Genomic DNA, 17098 nt, shown 5'->3' on the forward strand with positions numbered 1-17098 from the left:
TTATTAAAATAAAATAATTTGATTACTGATTACTTTCAGTTTATGAGAAAACTTTTCTCCTAGATTTTGTTTTTATCATCACTCCCAAAATTGTTGAAATGAATGTGATTATCACATGTGATTATCCAATAGAATTATATTAGAAGAAAAAAAAATGAATTTTACTCATCATCATCAGTCTAATCTGTCTATAGAATGAGAGCAAAAATGAAGAAATGATAATCATTACAAAACAGCAACACTCGTAGACAATGTCTGTACGTCAAGATAAGTAAAGTTTAGTAACAACAACAACAACAACAACAACAACACGTGTTTTTATAAAATCATTATCATCATTGTTGTTTTGACTAATTATAATAAGAATTAATTATTGTTTATAAATAAGTTTTATAAATTTGACAAAAGCAAAACAAAAACAAATTTTTGACAGCCAAAAATAAAATTTGAATATGAAACGAACGCCTCTCTCTCTCTCTCTTCATGCTTCAAATAGCAAATGTCCAGCAAATTGATTGTCTGTTTGGTCGTTTGTCATTATCATTATCATCATCGAACAAGTGTTTCAAAATCTATTTTTTGTCATTCATTCATTCAAATCATCATCATCATCAAGATCATCTCATTCATTATCATTATCATTGTTATGATGATGATGATGATGATGATGGTCAAAATTAATGAAGAAAATAATAATAATAATAATAATAATAATGGAATATTATTTGGGCTTTTGTTTTATTTTGAAGAAAATTCAAATTTTTTTTCCACGTTTTATTTTTGTTTGTTTGGAACGTGTATGACAACAAACAATACGGCAATCAAAACAACAACAACAAATTAATTAATTAAATCATCTTTTCAGTCAGAGAGAGAGAGAGAGAGAGAGAGAGAGAGAGAGAAACACACAGTAGCACATACATACACAACTTATTATAATTATAACAAGAAATCCTATTCAAGTTAAATAATCATTATTATTATTATTTATAAAAATTTCAACAGAATTTTTTTTTATAAATAAATTTGTTTTTTCATTACTAAAAACAGAAACACACACACACATACAGAGAGAGAATAAAAATGGCTTTAAATCACGCTAAATTTTTTTTTACAATGAAAATAGAAAAAGGTTATTGCTTCGTTTGATGAATGTATCATTACCATTATTATTATTCTCATCATTATCATTGAATGATGAGATTCCCAAAACAAAAAACAAAATGATGATAATAATTTTACTTTTGTCCACATGTTTCATTGAGAAAGTTACGTGTTAAATAAAAATGTTTTTCTTTTGTCCCCCCCCTTCGCTTGTATGTGTTTGCATGTTTAGTAGATTTATATGGAAAAAAACCCGAATCGAATTGGATATTGTTTTGTTTTGTTCAGAAAAATTCAACACGCACTGTGTGTAACACGTGCAAAATTTCCATATAAAATATATTCTAAAAATGGATGAATGTCATCAATGTTCCTAAAAATAATAATCAGATTTCTCTCATTCATTCATTTTTTTTCCAAAAGAAACTCTTCTTATTCAATAACTGAATTCTGAATTGATATTTTGCTACAAGAAGAGAGAGAAGTTGTTGTTGTTATTGTTGATTGCAAGAATTTCATCAATTTGGTCCATGGGAATAAAACAAAAATATTTTTTTGTTTTCTGTTCTATTTTGTTTGCTTTCAACATTTGTCAACATTGTTCTTTTGTTGTTTTTCTGTTTCTCATCTATCATCATGAGTATATGATGAGTATAAACGTTCCTGAAACAAATGATTTTCATTTCATTTTATCTATGACTAGCTTACAAGTCATTTGGAATAATTTTTTTTCAGTTTTTCTGTTGTTTGAATATATTCTACTTGTTCATTACTGGTTTAATCACTTGAGTGCAACAGAATCCAATATCAGTAGAATTTTCGATTCTGGTTTTTTGAAGTTTTTCCGGTTGTTATTCAAATGACCAGTGATGAATAATTTGAATCAAAAATTTACAAACGATAACAACAACAACAATTATCAACAACAACAAAAAACAACAAAAATTCATCATTCATTTCGTAACTGTCAATCATCATTATCATTATTAATGTTGTTTACAACCAATCCATCATTATCATTATGTTCAACAGGTTTTAATTCAAAATTTAAATGGCCATTATTTTATCATAAATCAACAATGTTTTCAATTAAAATTTTTATTATTCATTTTTTAATGATTATTACAACATTATTATCAACATTTAATAATAATATTGTTTATGCTAATGGTAAAATTTATAAATGTTATTTTTAATCTTTAAAAAAAATAAAAATAAAAAATAACAAAAATGGTTTTCTGGTCAGGCAACTAAATACTTTTTTTCAGTGCAGGGATAATTACAATTTCCTAAATCAAACAAAGAGAATGTTTTCACTGAATCAAACATTCTCTGTTTTTATTTTGATGATGACCAGAACCATTTTTTGTTGCTTTTTCGAAAATCTTTTTTTTTACAATTTTCCTTAATTTTGTTGAATTTTTCTTTTTTTCCAACAAAACAAAAATCTCTAGAATTCAATGAAATATGGCAACCACAAGCAGCACAAGTATTTGAAATTGAATATCCATCAATCGTAGCTGATGATCAATCATCATTGATCAATTCATCATCATCATCATCGAATATAAAACCAAATACAGAAACTATTGATAATTCAATATTAAAAACAAAAAGTACATTATTAAATGTTGTAAATGATTTACAACCAATAAAATATGAACCAGAATTAAATTATCAAAATGATGTTGATGATGATCAAAATTTTATTGTTGTTAATAATAATGATGGAGGAAATACATTGATCAATGAAAATAATTTGAATGATAATGATAATGATAATGATGGTAACAATGTTATTGATAATAATGAATTTGATGATAATGATTATTATAATGATAATGATGATGATGATGATGATGATGATGATGATGATAAAATGTTGAATTCTACATCAAGAGTAAGTGTGAAATTATTATTGATTTTTTTGGGTTGTAATTTTTGTTTTTTTTTAATTTTATTTTATTTTTTTAAGTTGAAACGTGAAGTATTTCGTGGCCAAAATTATCATTATCAACGTGGTTATGAATTAAGTCGTCTTCGTTATGAAAATCGTTTACGTACAGATCCTAATGCAGCAAAACCGAAAGCATTTTTTTTACGTGAATATCATCAAGGTCGTGATGTTCCAAGAGAAATATTACGTTTAACTCAAGGTGGTTTAATATCTGAACATCCATTAACAACAACAACAAAACAATCAAATAGTGGTGGTCATGATTCGGATATGAAAACTATGTCCGATTATCAACAACAATTATTTGCAACAAAAGCAGCATTAAAAGCTGCAATACAAAGTGGTGATAAAGATTTTAGTATTTTGGATTATCTTAATAAAATGAAAGCCAAAATTGATTCAGATCGACGACAACAAAATAGTGGCGGAGGCGGCGGCGCTAGTGGTGGTGGTCGTCCTTCCGGAAACAATGTTCTTATACCAACAACAGGAGGTGCTGGTACTGGTGGTGGTATGAGTGGTGGCAATCATCCTGGTACCATAAATCCCGATCATATTATCGAACAGATTAAAGATATTGATCAAAAACATGGTGGAATTGATGGAGGAAATTTAGGTGTACGATTTGATGAACAACTTAAAGAAGATTTGAATAAAATTCTTCCATATGATCCAAGGTAAATTTATAATTAACAAACTGATCTAAAGATTTTTTTAATTTTTCATTTAATGAAATTTATTATTACTAAAAGTAAACAATTTGGTGAACGTATACGACCATTTCGTCCATCTTATATTGGATCAACACCTGGTTCTGATCAAGATCAAGGATCAGGTGGCAGTAATGCAGGACAATCAGGTGGTGGTGGTGGTGTTAGCAGTTCTCCAGGTGGTGGTGCTGGTGGTGGTTCTGGAAGTCCAGCTGATGATTATCTAAACAAAATTAGTCGTCTTTATCCACATTTGTTTCCTGGTCATACAGGTCAAGGTATACCAGGAGCACGACCTAGTGGGGGTGGTGGTAGTGGTTCTAGTGGATATGGTCCTGGTTCATCAGATGATGGTAGTGGTAGACCAAGTGGTGATTCAGATGGTGGTAATACGGGAAGTGGAAATCGACCTGGCGGTGGTGGTAGTGGTGGTGGATCTGGCCCGGGCAGTAGTGCAGGTTCGGGAGCACCATATGCTGATGGTGGATCAGGTGGAGGTTCATATAGCCCAAGTGGAGGAGGTTCTGGTAGTCCAAGTGGTCAATACGGCGGTGGTGGATCAGGTAGTGCATCAGGATTAGGTATAAGACCAGCTCCATTGCCACCATCATATATATCACCGATCGGAAATCGTACAGGAACATATCCACCAGTACCTACACTTGGAACACCAGCCAGTGCATATCCAGCAAGATTTCCTGGACGTTTGTTATCAGCATTAACACTTTATCCAGGCGTACGAAATTCAACATTTCCTGGATTTCCTGGCTATATAAGAATCGATTATCCTGGATACAATACGGTGCCATATACTGGATTTAGATGTGAACTTCAACCATATAAAATTGGTTATTATGCTGATGTAGCAGCTAGTTGTCAAGTATTTCATATATGTCAACGTGATGGTCGTATGGATAGTTTTCTTTGTCCAAATGGTACATTATTTCATCAAAAAGTAATGACATGTGATTGGTGGTATCTAGTTAATTGTCCAGCATCACCAAGTTATTATTATCTTAATGGACGTATTGGTGTATTACCACCATTACCAGCAACAGTTGGTAGATTTGATTAATTGATTTATTAATTTTCTAAACAAAAAAAAAAAAGAAACAACAATTATTATAACAATGTTTATTATAATTATAATTATAATTTTTATTATATTTTCAATTTACTTATAAAAAAATATATTCTGTTTTTTACAACCCAAAGATACACACATTAAAAACCAAAAAAAAAAAAAAACAATTTTTATCGTTCGACAATGAAGAAGAAAACAAAAATAGAATTTCATTTTAAAAAAAAAAAACACACATTCAATATGACTATTGTGACTTGATTAATATCGGTTGAGTGAAAATAGGAAAACAAAAATTTTATCGGCCTTCGACGTAAAACTTTCTTTTCTTGATTATTTTCTGCAAAAAAAAAAAAAAAAAAAAAAATATTCAATAATTAATTATGAAAGGATTTACGATGAAAAAATGACGATGATGATTTAATCCTTATCCAACATTATTCCTTTTTTTATGAATAACAAATTGATTATCAATCAATCGATCGATCATTAATATCATCATCTTTTTCTTCCAAGGTAAATGTCCCATTAGTATATGGTGATTTTCTGTAAAAAAAATTCGTGATAAAATGATGAAAAAAAATACATTATACAATCATTTTGATGATGATTATCATTGGAAAAACATTATTATCATCATTTTCATTATCAAATTGGCAATATATCGATTATCCAGTAGTTTTTTGTTTTTTCCAAATATCCTCCATAATAATGATAATAATATTGTTCCAAAAACAAGTTGTAAAACATAAGTTTTAAACATGTCGTTCTACACAAGGGCATGATTGACATGAAAATTAGATTTTTTTTTTTTTTTTTTTTTTTGGTTGTAAATATTTTATAAAATAAGTAATTCTTTGGAAATTATTATCATTATTATTTTCAAAGATTACATTCATTTCAACTTTTACAACTTCTTTGTTTCTTGTTTCTTGACAGGCAACAAAAAATCATTTTATAATGAAAAAAACAACAAAAAAAAAACACTGGAAAACATCATCATCATCAAAATAATCATATAATCACGGTTAAGGGTAGTTGTGTTTTGTGCACTGACAAAATGATTATTATTATTATTTTTCCATCTTTTTTCCCCCCTATTATCATCATCATCATTTGATTGTTTGTTATTATAGACAATTTTTTTTTCCAGTCGATTCATTCGATTCATTGCTGAATTTCTATGAGAAAAACCCAACCAAAAAAAAAAAAATATAATGTACATTTTAAATATGGATTTTTTCATATTTTCATTCAAGCCAAAATATAATCATGTTTGGTGAATCAAATGAAAATGGTCAAAATTGGTTGATTGGAAAAAAAACAAAACAAACAAAAAAATTTCATTGAAAAATTCTTACCATAATGAATGAATGAATGAAATCAATCTTACTACTTTTTTGTTTTGCTTGTAGGCGTCATTTATTTGGGTTTTTTTTCTTCTTTTCATTAACACCTTAAATGTTTGTATTTTTTTTTAATTAATTCAAAAAAAAAATTCATCAATGATATGTCCATCGGAAATTGCAATATTTGTGGTTTATCCTCTGTTTTTTTTCATATTTCATTATCATTTCTCAAAAGGTAATTTCAAGTTTGTTTTAGTTTTTGTGTGTGTGTGTGTGTAATATGATTCAATTTTTTTCAAAATCAGATTCAAAGTCTGTAAGATTTATTTATTTTTGTCTGTTTTTGGTTTTGTTTCACAATTGAATTTGATGGGTAAAAAACAAACAAACAAACAAATGTGTAATATGAATCGTGGGCGATCAAATGAATGAAGGAATTTTGCTTTTGCCTTTTACTTTATTTTGAAATTTTTCACGGTCAATGATGATCATCAATGATCAATGATCAACAAAATTTTTCAATGTTTTGTTTTAAAGTTGTTGTTGATAATGAAGGGAAAATCCAGTTGCGAAAAAAAATGGGCCTGGCATTTACACACGCCTAATTTTACAAGAAGAAAAAAAATTTGAAATTTTGAAATTTTGAAATTTTGAAATTCGTCAGCCAAAATACCCCTGTATTTTTTTTATCGATTTTTTGCTTCTCTGCTTTGTAATTGTTTTTCAAACTTCAAAAAATAATCATCATTTACGAATGTTGATAATGATCATCATTATCATCATTCGACCATTGTCGGAAATCATCATCATCATTCCAAAATATTGAAACGAACGAGCCAAAAACAACTGAAAAAAATATTTTTGAAAAATTTCAACAACAAAAATTCAAGGCTAAAAATATATTCTTTTTTTCTGTAATTTTTCTGTAATTTTTATTTCTTTGAAACAAAAGATGTTCACTATGTTTTGTTCTTGGTTGTTGCGTATTTTCCTTTCTTCTTTTTTTTTGCTTTAACGATTGTTTTGCTCATCATAATCAATTTTTCCAACAATGATAATGATTGATCAGCTTACAAACGAAAAAAAAAACATGGAAAGAAAGAAATAATAATCCACTGGACATGATGTTCTCAAGAATATTTTTTGTTGTTGTTGTTTTTCTTCATTCAATTTTACAGAATTTTTGGTTTTTTTTCTCCTCAAAATTTTCATAAGAGAAAAAAAAGAGTTAAAAAAACATACAGAGAACATCTTCTTTTTTTTGGCAAATATTTTACAAGTAGGCGTTTGATTTTCGATGAATCTTTTTGTGATGAAAAATTCGTATAGCAAATGCTTCTTTGCTTCTTCCATTTTTTCTGCTTTTTTTCCTGAATAAAAAAGAAAATTTTCTTATTATTTCTTAATACACCATGCATACCACGCATTCTTCATCATCATCTTCTTCATCTTCATCGATGATCAACACATAATCATATGGGTGTTGATCAATTGCAATGGGAAGGGATGAACAAAAAAAAATTATTTTGTAGTTTTTTTTTGCATCATTATAAAAATGGCAATCAGATTTCATTCGATTTGATTTGATTGTTTTTTTCAATATTGAAACAATTTTCGGTGATAAATAACATCATCAGAACAAACGAAGAATCATTTTAGTTTAGTCATTTTTTACATTATTGTGATTGTTTTTCATTCATTCATTCATTCATTTCAAAATGTATTTTTCATCATTTTTATCGATTCAATTGTTAATCATATTATCGATTGTATCGATTATAATTACTGCCACAAATTATCGTAATTATAATGAATATGAATGGTCAAATAGTCGGGTATGTTAATTTGTTTGATAAAATTGATGAAAAATCGATTTTTTCTTGATTTTTTAAAATTGTTTTGTTTTTCCCGCGGTAATGATATATGATATAGACACGTCGACAAGGGCTTAAAGGTCCAAAATATTATAGAGGTGGTGGTGGTGGTGGCGATATATCACAATCAGGTTTAGCTGGTGGTGTACGACAAAATAATATACGTCCAATGCCAGCACGTTATAATGTTGCTAGACCAAATATGGTTAATACAAGATATCCTGGACAAAAACAACAATCTGGTCAATATTGGCAAGGTGATAATGATAATACTGTTGATTCTGAACCACCATCATATGGTGGTGTTCAAGGTACACCTGGTGTAGATTTTCCTAATTATGAAAAAATTCCAAATACTGGATTCAGTTGTAATGGTGTTCCATATGAACCGGGAATGTATGCTGATGAACAAACACAATGTCAAGCTTATCATGTTTGTTTTCAAGGACGTAAAGAAAGTTTTCTTTGCGGTGTTGGTACTGTTTTTAATCAAGCTATACTTGCTTGTGATTATTGGCATGCAGTTGATTGTAGTCGTTCTAGACAATTCTATTCAGTTAATGAAGAATTAGGTATGTTCGTTTTTTTTTCTTATAAATAAAGTTTTCGCTTCATTATCTTATTCATAAAACAAAGGAAAAGCTGGTGCTGAACCATCACAACAAGGTGGACAAGCTGCATCATTACGTGGACCAAATGGTCCATCATTTAGTGCATCTGGACCAAAAGGACCATCTTTCTCAGGCGCTGGTCCAAGAGGCCCATCATACAGTGCATCTGGTCCAACTGGACCATCATTTAATGCTGCTGGACCAACTGGACCTTCATTCAGTTCAAATGGACCAACTGGACCTTCATTTAGCGCTTCAGGACCAACTGGACCATCATTCAGCGCTTCCGGACCAACTGGACCATCATTCAGTTCAAATGGACCAACTGGACCTTCATTCAGTGCATCTGGTCCAACAGGACCATCATATAATGCTGCTGGGCCAACTGGACCTTCATTTAGCGCATCTGGTCCAACAGGACCATCTTATAATGCTGCAGGACCAGCTGGACCATCAGCAGGATTAAGAGGACCATCAGGTCCATCATATTCTTCAAAACAAAAAGGGCCTTCATATAATTCAGCAGGACCATCAGGTTCTTCATCCATTGAATCTGGTTCTCCTGGCACATCTTCAGAAGTTGAAGGATCAGTCGGACCATCATATCAATCGGAAGGATCAACTGGACCATCATTTCAAGCTGAAGGGCCAACTGGGCCATCCTTCAGCGCAACTGGACCGACCGGTCCATCATTTAGTGCAACTGGACCAACCGGACCGTCATTTCAAGCTGAAGGACCAACCGGACCATCATTCAGTGCAACTGGACCAACTGGACCATCATTCACTGCAACTGGACCAACTGGACCATCTTTCACAGCAACTGGACCAACGGGACCGTCTTTCACTGCAACTGGGCCAACTGGACCATCTTTTACTGCAACTGGACCAACTGGACCTTCATTTCAAGCTGAAGGACCAACTGGACCATCATTCAGTTCAAATGGACCAACTGGACCATCATTCAGCGTTTCAGGATCAAGTGGTCCTTCAGGATTTGGTCCAGGAACATCACAAATGAAAAGTGATAGCGATATGGAAGTCGAAAGTGGTAACTTACAAATTCAGCCACAAAAACCATCCAGACCACGCGGTAGAGGACGTGGTCAAGCTGGTCGACATGAAATACCACCATCAGTTGGTGGATTAGATGTTGAATTAATGTCTCAACCAGTTCAAATGATATTAAGACCAATGCCAATGTCAGTAAGACCAATGCAAGCGCCAAGATATAGTTCATCAACCAGTGGATTACATGCACCAATGAATCGACCACAAGGTCCAAGATATAGTCCATCAACAAGTGGATTACGTGCACCAATGAGTCGACCACAAAGTTCCAAATATAATCCATCAACAAGTGGATTACGTGCACGACCACAACAAAGTCCAAGTAGATATAATACTGGTTCACAAGGACAATCATTTCGAATGATTCAACAACAAAAACAACAACAATTTGATAATACACAACAAAAAATTGAGTATTAATCAATCAATCAATCAATCAAATTTTCTTTAATGAATCTCATAATCATCATTATCATTTTTTCAGAATTTTTTTTGTTGTTAAATTTCACAGACCAAAATTTTTTTTTTAATTTTTGTTTGCCTTTTTTTCGCCTGTAATAAGAATATGATTTCAATTTTGATTTTTTGATTTTAAAATAAAAAACCAAAATCTCAATTTTTCCCATTAAAAAAAACATCATTTTGTATTTGACTGATTTGATTGATTGATTGATTGCTTTATTTGAATTGGATATGAATCTATAGTTGTCAAGTGTTTTGTTTTGTTTTGTTTTGTTTGTCAATTTGAATTTGGTGACGATATTCATTAGTCGACTGAACAAAAAGAAATTGACAGCTCTTTTCAACAAAATCTGACATTCAATTTGAAGTGTAAGAATTTTTACAAGAAACAAAACAAAAACAAAACAAAACAAAAAATTGAAAAACAAAAATGGACATTCAAGTACAAGTCAATGAACCTGAAATTGTCATTTTTTTCAATGTTTTTTCTTCTTTCTACTACCTCTAATAGATCATTATCATGGTGACAAAAAAAAAAAAAAAAAAAAATTGTGACCGCCATTTTTTTTGTTGAAAACAAAACAAACAAACAAACTAAATAAATTGATAACTTCCTGAAGTTATTTTCAAAGAAAATTTTTTTAAAAAATTTTTTTAAAATTTTTCAAATAAAAAAAAATCCAATATTAGTCATTGGTAGTTCAATAGATTTCCTTGAAAATAAAATGAATGGATGATTGAATTGAAAATTGGATCAGAAAATTTTGATTTGTTCAGATTGAATGATAAAAACACGAAAAAAACAAAACAAAATGAAACCGAAGGTTTTTGGTTTTGGGATAACGATTAGTTTTTTTTAGTTGGTTGGTTTGTTTGTGGTAGGTATTTTGTCTATTTTAACAACAACAACAACAACAAGGTAGAATTCATCAAACCGCGACAAATTTTCATTTTCATTTTGTTTTTTGATTAAATTCAAATTTAATAAATAATTTTACATCGACAGCATATGTATGTTGTGTTTAAAATATGCAAATTATACATCATCATCATCATCATCATCATCATTTTTCCTTTCTATGACAATTGATGAGCAAACAATCAATCAATAATGATAGTAATATGACCATGATGATAATCATAACTGACATAATATTACATCAACAACATTATCATTATCTTTTTTACATATATTTAATTTGATTTTTTTTTTGAAAACAATTAATGACCTTGATTAGGGTATTAAGAAAATTATACGAATAATCCATATGGGATTTTTTTTTTTTTTTTTTTGTTAGTTGATGAATATCATTTGACAATGATATTCGAAACAATTTTTGTGTGTGTGTGTGTTCACATTGAATTACCAAAATGATTGATGTAAAAATATTTTCCAGTAACTTCCTTTTACAGAATTTCCAAATGTGTAGGTGATTTTTCTGTTGTATTCTCTTTTCGGTTGTATTCTAACTATTTTTTCATTTCGGAAACGGACATTAAACAAATTACAGAGGAAAATTGATGATTTTTAAAGAAAAATTTTTTTTTTTGTAGGAGGCATAGCCAACTAAAACAATAGGATTATATTGCAAAAAATGATAGGGTAAAAAATTATTCATTTTTTTTTTGTTTGTTGTTGTTGTTGAAAATAAAGGATTGAATTGCATAATAATAATAATCATTAATTCCAAAAAAAGATTTCAATTGAGAAAAGGGTTATTATTATCATTTTTATTTTCTTTCAGTAAAAAACTTCCTAACTTTTTTCTTCTTCTTCTCTTTTATCTCATTACAAATCGTCAACTATTAATTTATTATTATAATGATGATTGAAACAGTAATTTGACTAATTTGGCTAATTTGAATTTTTCTCTCTTCCTCTCTCTCTCTCCCTCTCTACTTTTTTTTCATCAATAATTATATTGGGATAAAACAATGGGAAATTATCAAACAAACAAAAAATCAATACAATTGAAAGTTTTTTTCATTTCCTATTCATTTTAATGAGATCATAAAATTATTATTATCATTTTATTGATTGATTGTAATTACAAATTCATCAATTTTTTTATTGTTGTTTACAATTATTTTACATTTACATTTACAATATCCATCCATCTAATTTATATCTAATTTATTGTCATTGTAATTAGTCAAATGAAAAAATGAATGCCAAGGTTATTATAAACAAACAAACATTTAAATAATTCAAATGGATCAATTATTTACAAAACTTAATAATAACATCTTTCTTTCTCCAATGTGTTCATCCCAAAAAAAACATCTTTGAATATTTGAAACATACTTTTCCGGAAAAAATATTTCCAATTTTTTTTCAAAACAAAACGGCAAACAGCAAAACCATTTTTGGTTTCACCAAAATTCAATTATCATATTTTTTCAACGAAAATTTCTCATTTGGTTTCCTATTTTTTTTTTTTTTTTTTTGCCACGACAGTATAATGAAATTTTTATTTAAATTTTTTTTTAAAAATTGTCAATTTTATAAATTTTGTTCATCGATCATCATCATCTTCATTATTAAATATAGAAATTTTGTTTTGTTTTGTTTTTTATTTAGTTTGGTCGTTCCAGAAGCATTTCAACTGCAAGTTTTTTTGCCTTTATGTTTTTTGTTTCTCTCCAAATCTTAACATAACATTGAAAGAAAAAGGTCTGTTCAATCAACACGTGTGTGTGTATATTTTACTATTCAGTTATTATTATTATATGTTAGTTATTGCACACCAAAGAAAACCATTGAAAAAGATCAAGATCCAAATTGTCATATTGAAAAAAAAAACAAAAATTGTTCAATGCTAAAACCGGCTGATGATAATAATAATTGTAATTGGTTGTTTTAAGTACGTGTGTTTGTTTGTTTGTTTGATTGACAGATTGGTTGTGATTGGTTATACCTTACAATTATAAATCATGGAACCATGAATACAGGTTGTCACAAAATCACTACTAACACACACACACACACACATTCAATAACTAAATTGTTGAAAATACTGTATGTGATGTATCGGTATTGATGTGATTTAAATGTTGAAAAATATTATTATTTTTGCCACACACCACATTATTGATTGTTGTTGTATATATGACCAAAAAATAAAGCTTATTTTATTTATTCATTTTTGTTTTTGCTTCTTTTTTTTATTCACCCAAAAATGGGTTTGAATTTTCCATTTTGTTAGATAGTTGGTTAATGTAACACACAATGGCCAGTGGCTTGACTTTTTTGTTTTCTTTTTCTTTTTTACAAACATATATTATCAACAACATCAAATGAAGATATCTTCACAACGCCCAAATAATAATCTAGGTAAAAGTGAAAAGAGAGAGAGAGAGAGAGAGAGAGAGAGAGAGAGAGAGAGAGAGAGAGAGAGAGAGAGAGAGAGAGAGAGAGGGAGAGAGAGAAAGAAATTTAAATGTTAGGTTATAATTGAATGAATTTGAAAAAGAAAAAAAAACGTAGAATATATAAAAAGGCCAATAATTTTTTCAAAATCTTTTTAGGATTATTTTAAAAATTGATTGATTGAATATGAATCGATACATCTAATTTACTAATAGCAAATATTTCTGGTTTTTTTTTTGTTAATTTGTGTAGAATTTCATTTTTTTGCAATTTTCTTCCTGATTTGAAAATTTTTGTTTGTTTGTTTGTTTAATATACAGCGAAAAGAAAGAAAAACGATGAAGATTTCAATAAAAAATAGTCGATTGGCTATCATTCGATTAGCATTATTATTTTGTTTTTTACAATTAATTTCATCAACTAAAACTGAAACTATACCACCACCACCAACAACAACAACAACAGAAGCAAGAATAACCGAATCATTAATACCAAATACTATTGATAAAATTATTGTAAACAATGAAAATAATTCAATATCATCGATCGCAATGAATTTAATTCCGGATAATAATAATAATAATGATCAATATTATAATCATCATCATAATTATAATGATTTTTCAAAAAATTATTCAAAATTACATTCATCCGAAAATATTATTGAAAATATTATAACTGATGGTACAGAATTATTTGATACATCAACAAATACAACAGCTGAAGTAATTGTAAAAGCAACACCATTATTAAAATTAATACATGATTATTTATTGGTTATATTACTTATATCGGTAATGTTTTCAATGGGTTGTGGTGTAACAATTTTTGAGGTAAAAATTAAATTAAATTATTTATAATTTTCATTAAAATTTTTTACAAAAAAAGGTATGGAATCATCTAAGAAGACCAACAGCCGTTTTAGTTTGTATTGCTGCACAATTTTTTCTTGTACCATTTATCGGTTATTTAATTATAACATTATTAGAATTAGAAGTTTTACATTCAACCGGATTATTAATATTGGCATGTTGTCCAGGTAGGTTATTGTTTTGTTTTGTTTTTGGATTTTTCATTTAGTTTCCAGATAAAATTTCAAATTGAATACAAGAAAACAAAAACAAAAAAACAGATAGATTAATTATGTGATATATCCACGTGATAATTCAATGACGTTTCCCCCCCCCAACAAATCAAATAAGTATCGGTCGATAGTAATGATAATTTTTCATGGTTCATGGTCTATCCAATATCCTATATGTATATTTCTAGTTATTTTTTTTTGTTTTCCCGAAAATCTAATTCGATATTAATATAAATGAATGAAAAAAAAATAAACCTTGACGATTTACGTATATGAAATACATATTTATATTTATAATAGTAATTTATAAAAGTTGATTGCATTTGTTTGTCTAAAATCAAAATCATAATGATGATGATGATGATGATGATGATAATGAAAAACTTTTTCAAAAAAAATTCATAATTAATATTATCATGATAATAATAGCCATTTTTAAACTTCATAATTAAACAATGGTCATTCCATATTGATTGATTGATTGGATTGGATTGATGACAATGATAATGGTTTGATTTAAAAAAACAACAACAAACATTTTTTTTTTTTTGGTTATCGTTTTGTTTCATTTACAAAAAAAAAAAACAAAGAAATCATAAATGTTACGCTTGTTTGCCTTTACAAACCTTGATTTATTGATGATGGATTTTTCTTTCCACCATAATCATTCAGTGTCACATTAATAATAATCAAAATATTCCGGCCAAATTTACAACATAAACAATAAAGAATCTTAGAAAATCGGGTTTTGATTTTTTTTTTTTTTTTGAAATTTCTTCAACAAATTAGAATGATAGGGGTTTCACACTAGCAGCAATGTGAATGAAATATTTCAAATGCAATATTTCACTACATTTCAGCCTTATGGACTGAAATATTGCATTTGAAATATTTCATTCACATTGCTGCTAGTGTGAACCCCCTATGAAAGAAACAAGAGAAATATTGCAATTGCAACAAATCTATGAAATTTATTTTTATTTACATCATTTTTTTTAAAAAAAACAACATTAATTAATTTGATTTTTGCTTTTCTGGGTAATCTTTAATAACTAATTCATTATTTCATATATTTGATTATTACACTCAAACAGGTGGTGTTACATCAAACATTTTCACCTTTTTAGCTGATGGTGATCTTCCATTAAGGTATTATAATGATGTTTTTGTTGTTAATGAATTAAAAATGATTGAATTTTTGTTTTTTCCCACCACCACCACCATCAACAAAATATCTAATATTATTATTGCAGTATTACAATGACATCGGTTGCAACAATTGCAGCATTATTATTAATGCCATTAAATGTATGGCTTTATGGTCGTAATCTTGAAACAAATAATTTAGTTATACCATATATGGAAATGTCAATAACATTAATATTAGTTACAATACCGGTTATTATTGGTATGATAATTAATTGGCGTTTGCCAAAATATACACCATATATAACAAAAATTGGTGTATTTGCTGGTTTTGGTATTATTTGTTTTTGTCAATCATTAGAAGTAATTATATTTCCCGATATATTTTTCGGTGTACCATATCGTCTTTATACTGCTGTTATATTATTACCGGCATTTAGTTTTATGGCTGGTTATATATTTGCTAAAATATTTCGTTTAGATAATAAAATTTGTCGTACAATCGGTATTGAAATTGGTATTAAAAATGTTGGTTCAGCATTGACAATCATTTCGCTTTCATTTACACTTCAGGTATTGTTTGTTCATTTTGTAATTTAAATAATTTTATTAATTTTAATGATTTTTTCTTCTTCTTCTTATTTTCATCCCCTTCCCACGCCACAAAAAAAAACAAAAAGCAATTAAAAAAAGCCTGGGTATTTCCATTTTTATATGCATTTTCATCATTTTTAGTTATATTTGCTGTTACAATTGGTTATAAAATGATAAAACGTTTGGCTTTTAATCAATTACATAAAGATTTTCAACAAGTTAATCAAACAACAAATGAAAAATTTAAAAAAAATATTAATAATGATGAAAATGATAATCGTATTATCAATGTTAATGTTAATGATGATGATGAAATGAATATTATAAAAGAACGTTTATTATTAGTAAATGAACAAAATGTTAAACAATTTCAGATTATTAATCAAAGATAATTGATTATTGATTATTGGGTCATCAAACAGAAAAAAAAATTCTCACCGTTTTTGCCTCTTTATTTCTAATATTTTCATTATTTTGTTCACATTTTTTCCTGCAAACATTCAATTTTTCAATTTTTTTAAAATTTAGTTTTAGCACCTTTGATTTATAGAATTTTGAAAAATTACATTTTGTTTTTGTTACACACTGATTTTATACTCAAAAAACAATAATTATAATAATTTACCTGTTTAACTGAAATAAAAACTAATTTTTACCCCAAAAATTAAAAAAATCAAATTTAGAG

At 28.3% G+C, this 17098-nt stretch overlaps 3 protein-coding genes and 1 long non-coding RNA gene across 6 annotated transcripts; 3 read left to right on the forward strand and 1 right to left on the reverse strand.

Annotated features, from left to right (window-relative positions):
• The first annotated feature begins 1801 nt into the window (after window positions 1–1801).
• Window positions 1802–4846, forward strand: LOC142644959 (uncharacterized). The gene is made up of 4 exons (XM_075819835.1): window positions 1802–2274; window positions 2559–3004; window positions 3080–3738; window positions 3814–4846. Exons 1-4 carry the CDS (start codon window positions 1974–1976, stop codon window positions 4844–4846), a joined length of 2439 nt encoding a protein of 812 aa, XP_075675950.1. The 5' UTR covers window positions 1802–1973.
• LOC142644961 (uncharacterized) lies at window positions 3760–5615 on the reverse strand. Of its 2 annotated transcripts, XR_012846172.1 has the most exons (3): window positions 5439–5615; window positions 4950–5192; window positions 3760–4862 (listed from the first exon to the last, which is right to left on the reverse strand). It is a non-coding gene; the product is annotated as an uncharacterized LOC142644961 (long non-coding RNA). The 2 variants fall into 2 exon arrangements; XR_012846171.1 differs by lacking the exon at window positions 5439–5615 and having other exon boundaries at window positions 4950–5209.
• Window positions 5616–7778: 2163 nt separating this feature from the next.
• On the forward strand, window positions 7779–10394 carry LOC113789073 (uncharacterized). Its single transcript, XM_027338561.2, has 3 exons — window positions 7779–8036; window positions 8134–8647; window positions 8712–10394. The coding sequence occupies exons 1-3, from the start codon at window positions 7920–7922 to the stop codon at window positions 10175–10177; spliced, it is 2097 nt and encodes a 698-aa protein (XP_027194362.2). The 5' UTR covers window positions 7779–7919; the 3' UTR covers window positions 10178–10394.
• A 3013-nt stretch (window positions 10395–13407) lies between these two features.
• Window positions 13408–17064, forward strand: LOC113794707 (sodium-dependent organic anion transporter-like). Of its 2 annotated transcripts, XM_075819840.1 has the most exons (6): window positions 13408–13553; window positions 13910–14422; window positions 14478–14628; window positions 15768–15822; window positions 15927–16392; window positions 16500–17064. In XM_075819840.1, exons 2-6 carry the CDS (start codon window positions 13928–13930, stop codon window positions 16803–16805), a joined length of 1473 nt encoding a protein of 490 aa, XP_075675955.1. In that variant the 5' UTR covers window positions 13408–13553; window positions 13910–13927; the 3' UTR covers window positions 16806–17064. The 2 variants fall into 2 exon arrangements, with proteins under 2 accessions (XP_075675955.1, XP_075675954.1); XM_075819839.1 differs by lacking the exon at window positions 13408–13553 and having other exon boundaries at window positions 13581–14422.
• Window positions 17065–17098: the final 34 nt, after the last annotated feature.

Source organism: Dermatophagoides pteronyssinus, unplaced genomic scaffold (assembly GCF_027571235.1).
Source record: "Dermatophagoides pteronyssinus isolate colony J.1.1.1.1 unplaced genomic scaffold, Derpt_VIB-CSIC_2022.12 sq0005, whole genome shotgun sequence".
NCBI lineage: Eukaryota > Metazoa > Arthropoda > Arachnida > Sarcoptiformes > Pyroglyphidae > Dermatophagoides > Dermatophagoides pteronyssinus.

Bases quoted from the DNA above. Each gene is read 5' to 3' on its own strand.
- LOC142644959 (XM_075819835.1), top strand. From the start codon at position 1,974: ATGAATAATTTGAATCAAAAATTTACAAACGATAACAACAACAACAAT. The intron at 3,005-3,079 runs GTAAGTGTGAAA...TATTTTTTTAAG, and splicing joins TGTTGAATTCTACATCAAGA to TTGAAACGTGAAGTATTTCG. The intron at 3,739-3,813 runs GTAAATTTATAA...TATTACTAAAAG, and splicing joins ATTCTTCCATATGATCCAAG to TAAACAATTTGGTGAACGTA.
- LOC113789073 (XM_027338561.2), top strand. From the start codon at position 7,920: ATGTATTTTTCATCATTTTTATCGATTCAATTGTTAATCATATTATCG. The intron at 8,037-8,133 runs GTATGTTAATTT...TATATGATATAG, and splicing joins ATGAATGGTCAAATAGTCGG to ACACGTCGACAAGGGCTTAA. The intron at 8,648-8,711 runs GTATGTTCGTTT...CATAAAACAAAG, and splicing joins TTCAGTTAATGAAGAATTAG to GAAAAGCTGGTGCTGAACCA.
- LOC113794707 (XM_075819840.1), top strand. From the start codon at position 13,928: ATGAAGATTTCAATAAAAAATAGTCGATTGGCTATCATTCGATTAGCA. The intron at 14,629-15,767 runs GTAGGTTATTGT...ACACTCAAACAG, and splicing joins AATATTGGCATGTTGTCCAG to GTGGTGTTACATCAAACATT. The intron at 16,393-16,499 runs GTATTGTTTGTT...AAAAACAAAAAG, and splicing joins CGCTTTCATTTACACTTCAG to CAATTAAAAAAAGCCTGGGT.